General features: G+C 49.5%; 6 protein-coding genes across 6 annotated transcripts; 4 read left to right on the plus strand and 2 right to left on the minus strand.

Annotated features, from left to right (window-relative positions):
- Window positions 1–58: 58 nt before the first annotated feature.
- Window positions 59–903, plus strand: J7337_002671 (uncharacterized protein; the record flags this gene model as incomplete). The annotated part of the gene is made up of 2 exons (XM_044820398.1): window positions 59–596; window positions 647–903. 2 exons carry the CDS (start codon window positions 59–61, stop codon window positions 901–903), a joined length of 795 nt encoding a protein of 264 aa, XP_044684698.1.
- A 151-nt stretch (window positions 904–1,054) lies between these two features.
- Window positions 1,055–1,404, minus strand: J7337_002672 (uncharacterized protein; the record flags this gene model as incomplete). The annotated part of the gene is made up of 2 exons (XM_044820399.1): window positions 1,055–1,150; window positions 1,207–1,404. The coding sequence occupies 2 exons, from the start codon at window positions 1,402–1,404 to the stop codon at window positions 1,055–1,057; spliced, it is 294 nt and encodes a 97-aa protein (XP_044684699.1).
- Window positions 1,405–2,440: 1,036 nt separating this feature from the next.
- Window positions 2,441–2,983, minus strand: J7337_002673 (uncharacterized protein; the record flags this gene model as incomplete). The annotated part of the gene is made up of 2 exons (XM_044820400.1): window positions 2,441–2,662; window positions 2,720–2,983. 2 exons carry the CDS (start codon window positions 2,981–2,983, stop codon window positions 2,441–2,443), a joined length of 486 nt encoding a protein of 161 aa, XP_044684700.1.
- Window positions 2,984–3,395: 412 nt separating this feature from the next.
- Window positions 3,396–4,250, plus strand: J7337_002674 (uncharacterized protein; the record flags this gene model as incomplete). The annotated part of the gene is made up of 2 exons (XM_044820401.1): window positions 3,396–3,828; window positions 3,913–4,250. 2 exons carry the CDS (start codon window positions 3,396–3,398, stop codon window positions 4,248–4,250), a joined length of 771 nt encoding a protein of 256 aa, XP_044684701.1.
- A 3,503-nt stretch (window positions 4,251–7,753) lies between these two features.
- On the plus strand, window positions 7,754–10,953 carry J7337_002675 (uncharacterized protein; the record flags this gene model as incomplete). The annotated part of the gene is made up of 3 exons (XM_044820402.1): window positions 7,754–8,011; window positions 8,084–10,577; window positions 10,634–10,953. 3 exons carry the CDS (start codon window positions 7,754–7,756, stop codon window positions 10,951–10,953), a joined length of 3,072 nt encoding a protein of 1,023 aa, XP_044684702.1.
- Window positions 10,954–12,613: 1,660 nt separating this feature from the next.
- J7337_002676 (uncharacterized protein) lies at window positions 12,614–17,173 on the plus strand (the record flags this gene model as incomplete). Its single annotated transcript, XM_044820403.1, has 3 exons — window positions 12,614–12,851; window positions 12,967–16,344; window positions 16,407–17,173. The coding sequence occupies 3 exons, from the start codon at window positions 12,614–12,616 to the stop codon at window positions 17,171–17,173; spliced, it is 4,383 nt and encodes a 1,460-aa protein (XP_044684703.1).
- Window positions 17,174–17,436: the final 263 nt, after the last annotated feature.

Here is a 17,436-nt window from a genome sequence, read left to right on the forward strand (position 1 = left end):
GACTTCGAGACACCTGACCGTATAATAATTCTCCCTTGGTAGCGCCTGGATAGCAGCCATGTCAACAATAACACCCGATGCGCTTCAGTCAGGACAGCCGCCCGTCATTCCCCTGTCCTTCAATGGTAACCAACCGGAAAAGGTGACGCTCTACCCACTGTCGAACTACACGTTTGGGGTCAAGGAAACCCAGCCTGAAGAGGACCCATCAGTCATCGCTCGCCTCAAGAGACTCGAGGAACACTACACGGAGCATGGGATGCGCCGCACTTGCGAAGGCATTCTCGTCTGCCACGAGCACAACCACCCACATATTCTGATGCTGCAAATTGCCAATGCCTTTTTCAAGCTCCCCGGAGACTACCTGCGCCCCGAAGACGATGAGATTCGAGGCTTCAAGTCGCGGCTGGACGAGAGGCTGGCGCCTGTGGGCCGCTTGGGAGAGGGTGAGGAAGCTGGTGATTGGCAAGTGGGCGACTGCCTTGCTCAGTGGTGGAGGCCTAACTTCGAAACATTCATGTATCCGTTTATCCCGGCGCATGTGACGAGGCCGAAAGAGTGCAAGAAGCTCTACTTCATTCAGTTACCCAAACAAAGTAGGTCAAATTATCATCATTGAGAAACTGGATACTTATTCTTCCTGTAGAGGTTCTAAGCGTCCCCAAGAACATGAAGCTTCTGGCCGTTCCTCTATTCGAGCTCTACGACAACACTGCCCGATATGGCCCACAGCTTTCTGCAATTCCCCATCTTCTCAGTCGATACAACTTTGAGTTCGTGGATGAGAATGGCAATGTCGTCGCTGCCACACCAGGGTCTGCCGCGCCAGAGGGCTATGTTCCGTACACAAAAGTCTTGGCAGGCGATGATACAGACATGAAGGAGGAGAATGGAACAAGCTGATCCCCCTATAGGACCGCGGAGACACGGCGATGGTGTTTGGCGTTTTTGGTTGTTTGCCGGTATAGGAAGGATGTGTAAAAGCTCAAGTATAGGTTTTCTCTCTTCTTCCTGTTTTCTATACATCTAAGTCCCACTTTTCTGTGCATCTCACTCAAACCTTTTCCCCCTGGATAGTTGCGATGACCCGTCTCTGATGGCGAGCGGCGCGGAACTCGAGATACCAGATTCCCTGCCAAGTCCCTGTAGCCTATGTGAGGCGATGTCAGTCACTTATGGCCGGGACAAAGATTGGCTAGCACTTACAAGTTTTCCATCCTTAATGGGAATAGTCACGCTCGCCCCAATGAGTGCAGACTTGATGTGGGCAGGCATGTCGTCTGGGCCCTCGGCACTACCAGGTGTCAACGTCTCCGCTTGCGACTTATACGCAAAGCACTCACTCATGACGATATAGAGCCTCTCCTTTGGGTCCTTCAGCTGGCGCGATTCTGTCAAGAGCATCGCTCATATCCTCCCGAACATCAGAGTCCCCTTGGATTTCTCATATCAGCATCAAGAGCTTTCCGGGCCCGAATAATTCAGCTCACAGTTCTCGTTCAAGCTCAAAGCACAGCTCGTGTGCTGGACGAAAAGGTTCAAAAGGCCGACCTTGTAATCCCGAATCTCGGGAAGTGAAGAAACAACTTGGTCAGTTATGAGGTATGAACCCCGTGACTTGGCAGGAAGGGTGAATTGCTTCTGAAAAAAGCTCATGGTTGTTCCCGACGAATGGTCTATCACTGGAGGGGCAGTTGAGCGGGGTTGAGGGGGTCCTGATAATCCAACAAGGCTAAAAGGCAGTGTCCAGAGATAGTGAAACAGACCGGGGAACAGAGAGATTACAAGTAGTAGACAGAGAAGCACTGGTGTCGTTGCAGAGTTGAGACGTGATGTTTGAAGTTGAGGCATGGCTTATTAGAATAAATCGTGCTTGAAAGCAAACAACCGTCATGGTGGGGCCAGAGTTGGACGCTATGGGTCTCTTTCTCCCTATCCGTTTATACTATGTATCAAGCTCCATTCTATCCAATCACAGCGCATCATTTATAATCCCCTCTAGGTATCTGTACCTAGGTAGGTAGTTCCCTTATACTCACTCTATCGCCCAAGGGTTGGCAAGCATCACATCTGTTTCGATACTGTGAGACGGCGGCATGATTCCGTATCCCAAAGCTCCACTAAATATTTGTAATGGTTCTTAAAGAACATGCTGAATCGATGGTGATTTTAACGTGTCATGAGGGCATATGGACATTAAGGCCTCACTAGGAAAGCTGTCGGTTTGTTCTTTCATTTTATTCGCGGAGTATATACAGAAGTTTGAGTTCTCCATTCAGAAACATCACAGTACACGGACCATTTTTGCCTCTAGCACATGTCTAGGTAGTGATCTAGATAGCAACCATCCCTTTCCGGTCCTATCGTTCGATGCTGATTATGATAGAGGGTAAGAAGTCTCTGGGAGGGATTCGAGATGGGTTCGGTGGTGTTCGTGGGCCTAAAATATAGTATAAGTATTAAGAAAGCACAAATTGCCAGGGGTGTGCCGTACAAAAGGCAGGCCGCAGTAGCCACAAACAGCAATCTCGGGCTTGTCGGTGTTGATGAAGACTCTAGGATGACCCTCAGGGCCACCACCGCCATTGCAGGCAACAATGCGGTCGTGCGTCCATGTAACGGGTTGCTTGTGAATCATCTCAATGGCGGCTTTGGGTTGAGGCTATAAACACGGTTAGTGATTTGATATTCCCTCTTAGCTCCCTCGCCTCGGTTGTACCTGGAGATCGAAGTCGGTCTGCTCGAATCGGGGGCCGGTCATGGCCTGAGAACGCGGTCTCTGGCTACGGGACCAGACACCGACGCGGTTGGGAGCTTGATTGATCTCAACAGGCTTGTTCTCGTTGACCGGGGCGGGGGCAGTCTCATTAGTTTTGGTAGAGACAGCAGCCTCGAATTGCCGAGCGGAGGTGGTGAAGGCGCGCTGGCAGAGGCGCGCACCACGCGCAAAGACGCCAATTGCTCTCAATTGAGATGTTGCCATTGTAAATTCGTCAATATCCCTGTGTGCGAATCGAGTCGTCAGTGTCGGCGCTGGAGGATCTTTTCGTGGATGTGAGGTATTGAACTTGGCTGTTTGATGATTGCAGCTCCGGATCCCTGGTTTATCCGCGACCGAAATATTTTTGTTCTTCTAGACGTGACGGAGGTAATGCGCCTGGGACCTTACCTTACTTTGGGAACATTGCGTTTTGCGATAAACACGATCTTTTTTGCCCTCTTGTATTCGGATTTTTGCAAGAGTTTGTAAATTGATCTTGATGAGTTAACTTAATACACAGGGCCGTTTTCTGCCCTGTAAGTACAGCCACTCTGCGTGTTTGCGCCACCGGAGCTTTTCCCACTCGAATTATAACGAAGCGTCTTCTCAATAATCATTGACACGAACATTCATCATGGCGCCCGAAACACCGCGAGCAGTCTCTTCGAGGCTTCTTACTATGAAGTTTATGCAACGGGCAGTAGCCTCAGGAAATTCGTCTCCGGATTCAGTAACACAGTCATCCAAGAAAAGAAAGACTGGACATTCCCCAGCGACGGGTCGCCTTGACCTGAACATTGACCAGGCTGCAATCAAGGCTGCTCTCGATGCACAAGAAACTAAACGACAAGAGGCCCTGGAGAAGCATGTTGGGGCCGACTCCCATTGGGTCCTTGACAGCCCATTTGCTGGGTTGAAAGCTGCAAATCAGACCAAAGCACCTCTCAATGTCGTGTATGTTGGGTATGGTGATATGGATTCATCTAACGACTCAGGCGATAATGAGGATGTGCCGAGAAACGGGCGTACTTCGACAAATAGCTTCAAGAAGACGGCGAACCAGGCACGTCGATCACTACCTCATGCTGTGATAGATAGGATCAAGACTGCTGACTGGCCGTGATAGAAACAAGAATCCCAGAAGACATCAGACAACGACAGCGATAGCGATAGCGAAGATGAGGACTCAGACGATGACAATAATACGCCGGCGCATGGACGAAAGCGGAAGCCATCCAGTGACAGCCCAAGCCGTTCACGGCCAACTTCAGAGAGTACCAAAGCCAAAAAATTCCGAAATAAGAGAAAGGAAAAGGAGGTGAAGCTCAGCAAGCCAACGTCAATATCATCCGGTGGTGGCATTTCCTCAGGAGGCGGGAGCCAGTTCTCTCCTGCTGGAAAAGCCATGACCTGCTACAAGTGCCACCAGACTGGTCACAAAGCTATCGACTGTCCTAAGAGGGGCCAAATGACCTACATGCATGATTAGAACCATACAAAATCCATAGGGATGTCATGACTTGATGTCATCTGCAGACTTGACACTTTGCATTATCTCTGGCCCAAGTCTGGCGCTCCTTGGTACATACAGGAGAACGCTACATATCTTCTCACTCCCACATCATTAGATACCAGGGCCAGGTGGAATGGGGGCGAACAAACAAGTTTAAGAAGTGAAGGAAGTGGGGAAACGAAGATACTGGCATTGCATAGCGCACAGCAACTATGGCAGTTGCTGAGCAAACCCCTTTAATAACGACTATTAGATAGCAGCTTCATGGGTGCTAAAGTGCATCCTCTGAGTAAAGACAGGAAGGCATAATCATTCGCCGATTTTCGTGATTAAAGGCTTGTTGGACACAAGGATTACAGGGCAACATGCATTAAGCTTCTACCATGTATAATGAGACTGCAATGAGATGCAGCCACGATTACTACAGTATACAATCAGTGGATTGCTATTATTTAGTATAGTGCATACATGGATATGATAAAAATCTCTATATATCTTAGCCAGCCGATGGTTGGTGTCAGTGTCAAATTACGGCCATACTAATACTATAGTAGCATCACGTACACATAACCAATAACACTGTTGCGTTGGCAACTTTGAGATAAGGCCCTGGATTCATGTGATTTTATTTTAGGTAAATTGTCTAGGCAGAACAGCGATCAATATATATAGCACTACGATTACAACTCCGCGGATGGTGATGTGGAAGTGATCGCGATGCCAAGAAGGTGTGTAAATCTCTCCTCAATTCACTCGTACAATCAATCTCTTCTCTTCCAGTGCACATAGAATTTAGAAACCCGTATTTATTACAAAGTCTCATCCTGGTTTTTGCCCATCTGGCACCATGCTTCATTAGTTACCTACCTGCTGGACGGCACAGCATAACGATCCGGAAGCCAAGGAACGATATCTGATTCTAGCGGCAACGGTGGTGCTCTGTTTGACGCCTCACAGATACATACAGGTAGGACGGTGTAATTTAGTATTAGTCTACAGAGTACTGTACCTTTGTGTATAACCTCGAGGGAGAAAGACGATATCTGATTTTGAACGGAGTGCCAAAGAAAGAAGAATTGACTCAGTCCAAGACATATAAAATCTACACCAAACGATGCATATGAAACTTATTCAATTTTCTTTGTCGTTTGGGATAGTTAGACGTCCTTGATTTTCTTGTCTCCCCTTGATCACTTCTGTCTTGGACCCAGCAGGGATCTTCGCAGCTACCTTTGGATGGGTGCGTTGGATTGGCCGGACTCTTAAGGATTTGCTGGAACCATGGAATGGTCCAATCACGACTTTGATACCAGTGTAGAGATCCGACTTCCATTGTTAAGCATTGGGTTCAGGGGACAAAAGAGACCAGCCTTGTTTATTTCGGCGCTTGTTCGCAAGTCACTGAGCTTATATCCATGTCAGCATAAGAACTCCGAGAGGAGCGTGGCAAGAAACTGACCATGAAAAAAGTACTACCTTATAGCATGGAAGCAAGGTACATGTCTACCAAGGTATAGATAGGCAGGTACCTAAGGTAGGTAGGTATATGGGTAGGTCCCTTATTATTCAGACTGAGGTAGGTTGATATTATTGGTGTTGATGTAGGTATATATGTATGTATGTAGCGGCCATGTTCAGCTCTCTCGATAATTACTAGTACCGACTTACTTACCGAGGAGAAACAAACAAGATCCATACCCGGTTTGACACCATCGTCTCGGATTTATTTGCCTACTCTACCAACCTATCTGCCACCTCCTCTTGTTCCTTTGTACACGCACACATCTCCGCCTCAGCATTACACGATGGTTATTAACAGGCAGAGGCTTCCGTTATCTGGCCGAGCTCATAATATACGCGATGGAGAGACAGCACTTTGCTGGCGAATTGTTGCTTAATAGCCTCGACTGGTTGTTAGCCACCTCATGTTGAACACGTCACGTTAGCAAGGGCAAAAACGAACAGTAGTCTCGAAGGACTTGACCGGCTAACTTACCCAACATTAACTCCCCGGCCTTACCTTACCTTCAGCATCTAGGTATTCGAATCTGGCACCTTAGGTTTGGGTCTCAATATCCACTATCCTTGTCTCCTACTACCAACCTAGGTAAGTTAAGCAAGCCATCAATCACCCAACAAGGTTGTTTTTGTCCGTCCTCGATATCATCAGGGACCAGCCAAAACCCTTGGTTCCAAAAAGGATTCGGGATAGGACATTCGAAAACTGATCCTATTTCGAGATAGGGTCCGTACAAGCCGAGAAACTCTTTCATCATTACCGAATCGGTAAAACTCGGTAATTATCCTTCTCTTCTCTTTTGTTTCTCTCCCTACCCTGACAGCCATCTCAACAGAGGCACGCCCATCTTTTGTCTTTACGTCCACTACTAAGTCTACCTACAGGTAGGTATGTACTTGTAACACTGCTGCTCCACAGGCATACAGGCATCAGTAGATCGCTGGTGGTTCTGCACAGACCCTGCCTGGGCTTGGCTTCTTCATTCTGCTGTGCGCGTGCTCAATATCGAGTGGCGCACCCCACAAGCTCAATCATCGTCTTCAAAGTGGCTCGGTCATAGAAGGACACAATTCAAAAGTTCTACTCCATTCAACAGTCTGACTGGTCTGGCTCAAGAATATCCCCCGTTTGCGCCAGCGATGTTCTAACCCTAGTCAGTTAGAAAGCGAGGAAACTATCCGTACCTAGGTAAGCTAAGGTAACCTCCCCATGTCCTTGCAGAGCCCTCCCGAGGCCCATGTCTAATGCCTACATATACTTAACCAGCACAGGTACGGATACCTTTTTCATGACATACCTAGTAGCTAACTGTCTGTGGTCTTTCCTACATATGTATGTAGGTCCAGGTACCTAGCTTCCCCATCTGCTTCATTGTCATCTTTCAGATCTAGCCCTGCCTGTAGCCATCCATTCCATTGCTGGCATCCATCCATCATACCCCTCGCCCCTCAACACGTAGGTAGGTTTGTAGGTACCTTGCCTACTCCCCCGCGACACGGGGCCCTGCCCTGCCCTGGCCCTGTACCTTAGCCTCCAGGGACTGTCTTACAGTACCTAGGTAGGTCCTAAGGATTGGAACCTTACCTACGGAACGGTATCCGTTCTGTACCTTACTTCCAGGTCACATCTGCTCTGTCACTGTCATACTACTTACCGCACTGCATTATTTTCTTGGTTCTCGACATCAATTGGATCACATTCGTTCTATCGTCTTGCGCCTATCGTCCTGTACGCGCCGACTTTGTCCAATCGACTCTCGTGCCTGAGCACGCAACTCGTACGAACCCTTGCGATCGGCGACCTGCCCTACCACAGTTCACGGCCGTTTTCTTCCTCCGGTTTCCGGATACAACTTGTGCCGTGTGTGTCGGTGTCACAGTCGGTGTCGGTGTCGGTGACAGTATCGGTGTAGAAATTTGGTTTTGCGCCTGCATTTGCATCTGCATTTGCAACATACACAATGCCTCACTCTCAGCATGAAGAAGATGCTTCCGCAGCGATGGGTGGTGCACCCATACCGGTGACGCTTGTTACCGACTCTCTCGAGAAGCCTTCCCTCGACGATCGCGACTATCGAGTCATTCGTCTTGGCAATGAGCTCGAGGCTCTCCTGGTGCATGACCCTGAGACGGATAAGGCCAGCGCTGCTCTAGATGTCAATGTGGGAAACTTCAGCGACGAGTCTGATATCCCCGGCATGGCCCATGCGGTTGAACATGTAAGTGCCCTAATTCGACATTTGTGATGTCATACAAACAGGCAGTGGACTAACATTTCTGACTGCCAACAGCTTCTTTTCATGGGCACCAAGAAATTCCCAATTGAGAACGAATACGGCCAATACCTCTCCGCCAATTCAGGAAGCTCAAATGCTTACACTGGGCCAACATCGACGAACTATTTTTTCGATATTTCTGCCAAGCCGGACAATGACCAGGATCCTTCAGATACCAACCCCTCTCCTCTGCGCGAGGCTCTGGATCGATTCGCTCAGTTCTTTATCGAACCGCTCTTTCTACCCGAAACCCTGGACCGAGAACTGAAAGCTGTTGATTCAGAGAATAAAAAGAATCTTCAGAATGACACATGGAGACTTCATCAGCTGGAGAAATCTCTGTCTAACCCTAACCACCCGTTTTGTCACTTCTCAACCGGCAATTTTGAGGTTCTCAAGACACTTCCCGAGGCACGTGGAATTAATGTGAGGGACAAGTTTATCGAGTTCCACGCCAGACACTACTCGGCCAACCGCATGAAGCTGGTTGTTCTGGGTAGAGAACCGCTTGACGTGCTTCAGAAATGGGTTGCCGAGTTGTTCTCTCCTGTCGTCAACAAAAAGCTTCCACCAAACAGGTGGCCAGGCGAACTTCCTTTCAGGGAAACCGATCTCGGTATGCAGTGTTTCGCGAAGCCCGTAATGGACTCGAGAGAGCTGAACCTGTATTTTCCCTTCATCGATGAGGAGTTTATGTTTGCTACTCAACCTAGCCGATATATCAGTCATCTCATCGGGCATGAAGGCCCTGGAAGTATCATGTCACATATCAAGTCCAAGGGCTGGGCAAATGGCCTTAGTGCCGGCGCCTACCCTGTTTGCCCTGGTACTCCTGGTATCTTTGATGTACAGGTTCGCTTGACAGAAGAAGGTCTTAAGAACTACCCTGAAATCGTCAAGATATTTTTCCAGTACATCACTCTCCTGCGTGAGAGCCCACCCCAGGAGTGGATATTTCAAGAGCAGAAGGGAATGGCTGATGTTGATTTCAAGTTCAAGCAGAAGACGCCCGCCAGCCGCTTCACCAGTCGAATCAGCTCGGTCATGCAAAAGCCTCTTCCTCGGGAATGGTTACTCAGTGGACATAGCCGTCTCCGAGAATTTGCTCCCGATGAGATCGAAAAAGCCCTTGCCACGATTCGCCCGGATAACTTCCGCATGGTCATTGTATCGCGCAATTATCCTGGCAACTGGGACCAGAAGGAAAAGTGGTACGGAACTGAATATCGACACGAGAAGATTCCCGAAGATCTTATGGAGGAGTGCAAGAGAGCCTTTGCAGTCTCTCCCAAAGATCGACTGCCTGCCCTTCACCTGCCTCACAAAAATCAGTTTATCCCCAACAAGCTCGAGGTCGAGAAGAAGCAGGTTGCCGAGCCAGCACTGAACCCCCGGGTTCTTCGCAATGATAGCATTGCCAGGACATGGTGGAAGAAGGATGATACCTTCTGGGTTCCTCGAGCCAATGTTATTGTCAGCTTGAAGACACCACTCATATACGCTTCGGCAGAAAACAACGTCAAGGCTCGACTGTTCTCAGACCTCGTCCGTGATGCACTCGAGGAGTACTCGTATGACGCGGAGCTGGCTGGCTTGCAGTACAACGTTAGTCTCGATTCTCGCGGTCTGTTCTTGGACGTTAGCGGCTATAATGATAAGCTTCCCGTGCTCCTGGAACAAGTCGTCACGACAATGCGAGACCTGGATATTAAGGAAGATCGTTTCGAGATCGTCAGGGAGCGCTTGATCCGAGGATACAGCAACTGGCAATTGCAATCATCCTATCACCAGGTTGGTGATTACACTAATTGGCTCAATGCCCCCGAACGGGACTTTATAGTGGAGGAGCTCGCAGCAGAGCTTCCAAGTGTCACATTGGAAGGTGTCCGACTGTTCCAGAAGCAGATGCTTGGCCAGGTCTTCATCGAAGTGTACGTACATGGTAACATGTACAAGGAGGATGCTCTCAAAGCAACCGATATGGTCGAGTCCATCCTGAAACCACGGGTTTTGCCCAAGGCCCAGTGGCCTATCCTGCGGTCACTCATTCTGGCAAAAGGTTCCAACTACGTTTTCAGAAAGACTCTCAAGGACCCTGCCAACGTTAACCACTGCGTCGAGACTTGGTTTTATGTTGGTAGCAGAGAAGATCGCGACATTCGGACCAAGACTCTCCTTTTAGACCAGATGCTCCATGAGCCAGCCTTTGATCAGCTCCGGACTAAGGAGCAGCTCGGATATATTGTTTTCAGCGGACCTCGAGCTTTCTCGACGACTTATGGCTTCCGCTTCCTCATCCAGAGTGAATTGACACCAGAGTTCCTTGACTCGCGTATCGAAGCCTTCCTCATGAGATATGCAGACACTCTAGAGAAGATGAGTGAGATAGAATTCGAGGGCCACAAGCGAAGTCTGATCGTCCGGCGTCTAGAGAAGCTCAGAAACCTGGACCAGGAGTCCACTCGTCATTGGAACCAGATCACGAACGAATACTACGACTTCGAACTTGGTAAGCTAACAGAGAGCCTGCTTTACGTGGTGAACACATACTGACCTTCTACGTAGCCCAGCGCGATGCCGCACAGATTAAGCTCCTGACCAAACCTGAGGTCATCGAGTTCTTCAACCAGCGCCTCAACCCTGCTTCCAGTCATAGGGCACGGTTGTCAATTCATCTTCAGGCTCAAGGCAAGGCTGAAGGGGTCGATAAGCGACAGGAAGAGGCTCAGAAGAAGGCCGACGAGGAGCCATCCCCTGGAGATGCCGTAAAGACAGCTGAGGAAATCACTGATGTCAGGCTTTACAAGGCCGGTCTCACCGCAAGTTCAGGGGCCAGACCCGTCAAAGACATTAATGAGTACGAGGATACGGATGCAAAGTTGTAGAGGTTATGTTGGATCTTGAAATTCTCTAGGTTAACGACTTTATGTTCTTGAAAAGACGAGTTGGAGTGGGGCTACATCTAGACAGAGACGCGATACATTGACATTAAATGGTAGAGGGAAGAAGAGACTGGACTGCAGGAATCAGGGGCTTGTACTGGTATTTAGAAACTCGTTTTAGTGAGTCCGTTTTGTACATGACTATAATAGCGGCCGATCGCTCTGGGGTAGGCCTTTGTTAAGACCCGACACAAAATGAGATGTGACTTGGTGATAATACTGACTGTCTGCATTACATTTTATGCTCCCAGTCAGCTATGAAAGCTGATACAGACTGGCACTGGGTCAAGGCAGAAGACAGCTTATAAGTAAGATATCTTAAATAAAACAACTAAATCTCTGATTTAACATTAAGGTAATTTACTCTAAGGACATCTATTGCAAGCACATGCGCTAAACCTAGCGGTTAACCCTAGGTAATTAGCGGGCAGACTTCTAATATGAGTGTAGAGAAGAGATAGATCCATGGAAGCAAACCTGTGTGCGGAAGATTCGACCCATTAGAGGATGGACGGGAGTTATTTACGATTTAGTGATCCACTACGGCCAAGTTCAGGCTTTATTAGTAAGTTTAATATACATTATATAGGGACCTCTCTGAGTAAGGTAGTTGAATGTATATTATATGTGAATGGTTTATTCATACCCAGGTAGCCATGCCATAATAATCTGATTGACCTCCACTATATGAGCTCCGATCTCCTCTTGATTTATTGGACTATCGCTGCCTAAATGTACCTGACCTTCCCAGTGTCAGGGCACCCAGCTACTCAATACCTGTCTTCAATACCTGTCTGTACCTCTCGTACTTATCGTAAAACTCGAGTCAATAGCCGCCCCACATCTACCGTCTGTAGGTCTTTCTCAGCGGTCAGAGCCCCAATGCCATCATTAAGAAAAAAAATATAGTACCTGTTCCAACCCCCGCCTTCGTTCGTGAAAGAAAAAAAAAGAACCTATCCAAACTCTTACACGGCCAGGCTCTATTGGTTTGGACCTGTCCTGATTCAGAGTAAATGCAGCAAGACTGTTGTCCTTACTCGTGCCTTGGCCACCGCCAGATTTATACTTATACTTCCAGTCTACGTCGACTACTTGTTTGCCCTCAAAACTCGTTTGACACCAAGGATTGGAACATAGACTTTGTCTTCCGCCTCCGCTCCTCCTACTCATACCTAGACCCCCCGAGCTGCCCGGGCAGCTCGCCTTCAAGACGTCGTCCTCAAAGAAGAGAAAGCTCTTGCGAAGCGATCTACCTCTAGACTCGGTTGATTCATCGTCGCCCTCTCCTGACTCAGTCCTACCCTCTTGCGAAGTCGACGACGATCCCGCTTTCTCCTTCTCCGCCTCCGTGGCCTCCAACTCGAACTCGTTCCTGAGGTCCGACTCACAACCCGCCTCGAGCCTGCCCCCTCGCCTCCAGCATCAGACAAGTTCTTTCGTCTCGGCCGATTACGCTTCATCCGCTGCCTCAAGCCCCTGTGCATCTGCCTACGCCGATCTTTCCATTGAGAGTGATCGTGGCAGCGACGAGACTGGCGCGGCCCCGACTTTGGCTTTGGCCAGAAGCCAGTCTCCCTTACGTCTCTCCCACCGAGCTATCATGAGTGGCGATGCTGACCTGCCCCAACGCTCGTCATCGCCTTTGAAACGACGTGCTTCCAGTATGGATCCCGAAAACGATGCGGATAGGACCCGCGATGTCAACATGGGTACATCACAAGCCAACGAGTCTGTCGAACGAACCTCAAAGCTGGTCCCTGAATCGCTGCCTCGTGATATGAGCGTTGAAGCACCTGAGCCCACGGCAAGCTCGCCCGCTGAGGCTTTCCCTGCGCAGCGTAAGACTCACCATGTTTTTCAATTTGCAAGCACCGCAATCCGTCGCTAATCCTGGCCTCCTAGCAATTCCTTCGCTCCAAGAACAGATCAAGATCATAGAAACTCTCTTAAAAGCCTATCAAGAAGCGCAAGTGAAGGAAGGGGACAAGGCCTATCTCATCTCCAACACCTGGGTTCAAAAGGCACTGTCATTACGCGGCGGCCCCAAGGACAGCAAGGAGGAGGATTCCACATCGGACCCTCTCGGCCCTGTTGACAACTCGGATATCATTGAAGAAGTCGTTACAGAACCTAACGGCAACGAATACATTCGTCTGAAGCAAGGAACTAATGAGAATGAATTCACGCTCTTTCCAGAGGATGCTTGGAGGATGGTTGTCGACTGGTACGGTATCAAGAACGGTCAAGAAGCCATCATTCGTGCTGCTATCAACACTGCTGAACCCGGCGAAGAGCCTGTTGTTCAGTTCGAGTTCCACCCTCCAGTTTTTACTGTTCACCGTTTATGGTCCGAAATTAGCCCACTTCCCATCGAGCAGTCCCTCAAGGCCAAAAACCCTACTCCTTACAAGTTCGTCAGAAGTCGCAAATACCATGCACAGACATTTGTCAAGGAGATTAAGGTAGCCACCGGCGTACCACTAGACCGCAAAATTCGCTTATTCATGGTACCTCAAGTCCAGCGGGTTGCTGGTCCCTCAGAGCCCTCACGAGCCCTCACGCCTCCGGACTCCCCAGGTCGGACAGAGAGCAGGGCTGGCTCTACAGACACATGGTCGAAACTTCTCCTCGACAATGGTTCCTTTTCTCAAGTCCGCGACCAAAGGATCAAATGTAAGCTGGAAGACAGGACCACTGACCCCAACTTCAACGGCAGGTCGAACTTGACCATGTTCGATCTCGTGACAGACCAAACTCTGGTTATCGATGAGGCCATTGACTCCTTCTGGGTCAGCAACTACACTGGCAAAACTCCTCCGAATGGATTGGCCATCCCTACCAGAAGTGGTCTGGCCTCTTCTAATGCAAGCGGTCGAACCAGTCCCGCTCCCGGTGGCCCATCAACACGTGGCCGAACGGGAAAGAAGTCGGGTCGGAGCATCGGCGTTGTTGGTTTGCAGAACCTAGGAAATACATGTTATATGAACTCTGCACTTCAGTGCGTACGAAGCGTCGAGGAGTTGACCAAGTACTTCTTGACCAACGAATATCTTGATGAGGTCAATAAGACTAACCTCCTGGGATATAACGGGAAAGTTGCAATAACCTATGGGAACCTTCTGAAGGAGATATATACGGAGGGCAGAGGCTCCGTGACTCCTCGAGATTTCAAGAATACGATCGGCCGTTGCCGGTCGACTTTCTCTGGATATGGTCAACAGGACTCGCAGGAATTCCTTGGATTTCTCTTGGATGCTCTTCAGGAAGACCTAAGCCGAGTGAAAAAGAAACCTTACATCGAGAAGCCTGACTCCACTGACGACATGATTAACAATCCGGAAGCTATAAAGGAAATGGCAGACAAGGTCTGGGACATAACGCGCCTCCGGGACGACTCAGTCATTGCCGACCTCTTCACAGGTTTGTATAAATCAACACTCAAATGTCCTGAGTGTGGCAAGATCAGCATCACGTTCGATCCTTTCAACAATCTGACCCTTCCTATTCCTGTCGACGACGTTTGGACGGCTAAAATCAAATTCTTGCCCCTCAACGATGTGCCGGTCATGTTTGAGGTCGAACTGCCCAAGCACAGCGCTATTGAACAGCTCAAACAGTTCCTCTCCGCCCGGACGGGTGTACCTGTGGAGCGATTGATAGGAGGAGAAGAGTACAAGGATCGCTTCTTCAAGATTTACGACAACAACCTAGATGTTAGTGAAGAAATCGCGAAAAATGATCTTGCGACCTTCCACGAGTTGGATGCTGCCCCAACCAACTGGCCACACAAAGCGAACAAGCCACGCTCCATGCTGGATATCGACACTCCTCTCGAAGCTCCCTGGGATGACCCGCGCTATGAAAGGATAGTGGTACCCGTATTTCACCGTATCCCGTCAAACTATGGTCGTGCTCGGGATGGTGTGGCTCCCCCAAGCTTCATCTGCTTCACCAAGGAAGAAGCTTCCGACATCGACCTCATTCGACGCAAGATCCTGGAGAAGATCTCGAACTTCTCAACTTGGTCCAAACTCAGGAACGGCCCGGATGAGAACTCTGATATCGCTGATGGAGAGGTGGTTGCTTCGGATGCTGACTCGTCTGGCGATAGTAAAGTTGTCGCTAACTCGGTTGAAGGTGAGGATGACATGGTCGATGTGCACATGAAGGACACCAGCGAGGTTCTCCCCCATCAACCACAGATTCTAAAACGATTCAACAAGAGCAGGCCCAGGTTTATCGACCCAGATAGCTTCCTTGAACCTGAACTGCAAAACCTTTTCGACCTTTGCTACTTCACAGACAAAGCCTATTCTGGCGATGTGCCAACGGGCTGGTCTAACGTCGATCACCACCAATTACTCCCTAAGTTATCGGATCGTATCCCTCAACAGTCACCTGATGATGATGATACGGCCAGTCGTGACGACGAAAGCAGCACGCCTTCTAATGAAGATGTCAGCAGCAATGACGAGAGTATCAAGGCAGAGACAACACAAACTAGAATGGTGGAAGAGTCCAGTGAGGAAGAAGCTCCAGAAGCTCCAGAAGCTCCACGAGTAGGTCTCTCTATTAATCTGTCTAACGGTCCCAGCGCTTATACAAAACAGAAATTCAATGGACGTCCCTCAAAGGTAAAAGGACGCAAGCTCAAGGGCCAGAAATTCAACAAGAAAGCCAACAAGCGCCGAGAACGTATACAGAACAAGAAACACAAGGCAGCTTCTGTCAAGCCCCAGCCTCAACCTCCTGCTGTTGCTGATGGTGGACCTCTGATTCGCCTGGGAGAAGGCATTGTGGTAGACTGGCACGAGGAAGCTTGGGATAAAGTGTTTGGTGGCGCTGCAAAGATCCCCACTGATGAACAAGGATCTCCAACATTTATTGATCTTGAAACGCTCACAGACCCTGCTCTCAAGATTGCTCAGAGAAGAAGACACCATCGCCGTACACGAGGCATCAGTCTCGAAGAATGTCTGGATGAGTTTGAAAGAGCCGAAGTTCTCTCCGAGCAAGATATGTGGTATTGTCCCCGCTGCAAAGAGCATCGGCGAGCCAGCAAGAAGTTCGACCTGTGGAAATCGCCAGATATTCTTGTCGCGCATCTCAAGCGCTTTAGCAACTCTGGATGGCGCCGCGACAAGTTGGACGTCATGGTTGACTTCCCTATCGAGGGTCTCGACCTTACTTCCAGAGTCATTCAAAAAGAGGATGGCAAGGATGAGATATATGATTTGATTGCTGTTGATGATCATTACGGAGGTCTCGGTGGAGGCCATTACACCGCCTATGCCAAGAACTTTGTCGATGGGCGATGGTATAACTACAATGGTGAGTTGCTACATCTCTCTGTGCCCCTACCGATGGATCCAAGACGCTGACAAGCCCTATAGATTCGTCTGCAAGCCCTGTGTCTGACCCTTCGACATGCATTACATCAGCTGCATACCTATTGTTTTACCGTCGCCGCTCGAGTACCCCTTTAGGCGGATCGCGGTTCGGAGTCATCTCTGAGAAATACAAGAACAGCGAAGAAAACTCTGAAGAAGAAGGCGAGGTGGGGGAAGGCCAGCGTCTCGGCGAGGGTTCCTCCCTGATTGGGTTGTCGAGCGCTGGGATCGGAGCCGTAGCAACTCGCCATCTCGGCGGTCGTGGTTCGGATAGAATCACCGTCACCTCTTTAGCTGGACCGGACGACGAAGACGAAGATCCCCCACCCTACGATGGAGCTAACGGGATGGGGAGCATCCACAGCACTGTCGAGGACGAGGGTGTAGATGTCAATGGAAGCTACCAGCGCCTGGACAACAAGTCACTCAACCTCGTCCAGGGTTGGAATTTCGAGGGCCTGGGCGATAGCGGTGCCGAAGACTCTACAGGTGCAGACATTGGTTCTGATGATGTCCAGCTAGACTCTTCAGCTGATGAGCGTGGCCTCAGCCAATTTGATGATCACGACACAATCATGACAGGACAGGACCCCGCTGAGGGCGAACCTGAGTCTGCCGCTCCTCGAACGACGATTCTTACAGACACCCAGAAGTCTACATGGGACCGTAAGGATGTGATCGGTGTGCAAACCACGGCAGGGAGCGACAGGGATTCGAACGAAGTGGCCGAGATCCATCTTGAGAATGAGAAGGGAACCAAGGCCGAGTAGGACGGCTGTCCAAAGTCGGGCAACAAGCGGCCCAAAGTCACGATGACATATGGTAGACGAGATACGAGAAAACGGCTAAAACTGCATGAGATGATGACCCGGGACAACCCAACTTGTGAAGGGCATGTTGACGCTGATGGGGGGAGGGGAGTAGGTGGAAAGTGGCGGCCAGAGAATTAGATGGTACATATCGCCACACATCTCGCATAGGGTTGAATGGTAGAGAACGGCGTTTGGTTTTATTTTGCATCAAGCATGTTCAG

The sequence above is a fragment of the Fusarium musae genome, chromosome 2 (assembly GCF_019915245.1).
Source record: "Fusarium musae strain F31 chromosome 2, whole genome shotgun sequence".
NCBI lineage: Eukaryota > Fungi > Ascomycota > Sordariomycetes > Hypocreales > Nectriaceae > Fusarium > Fusarium musae.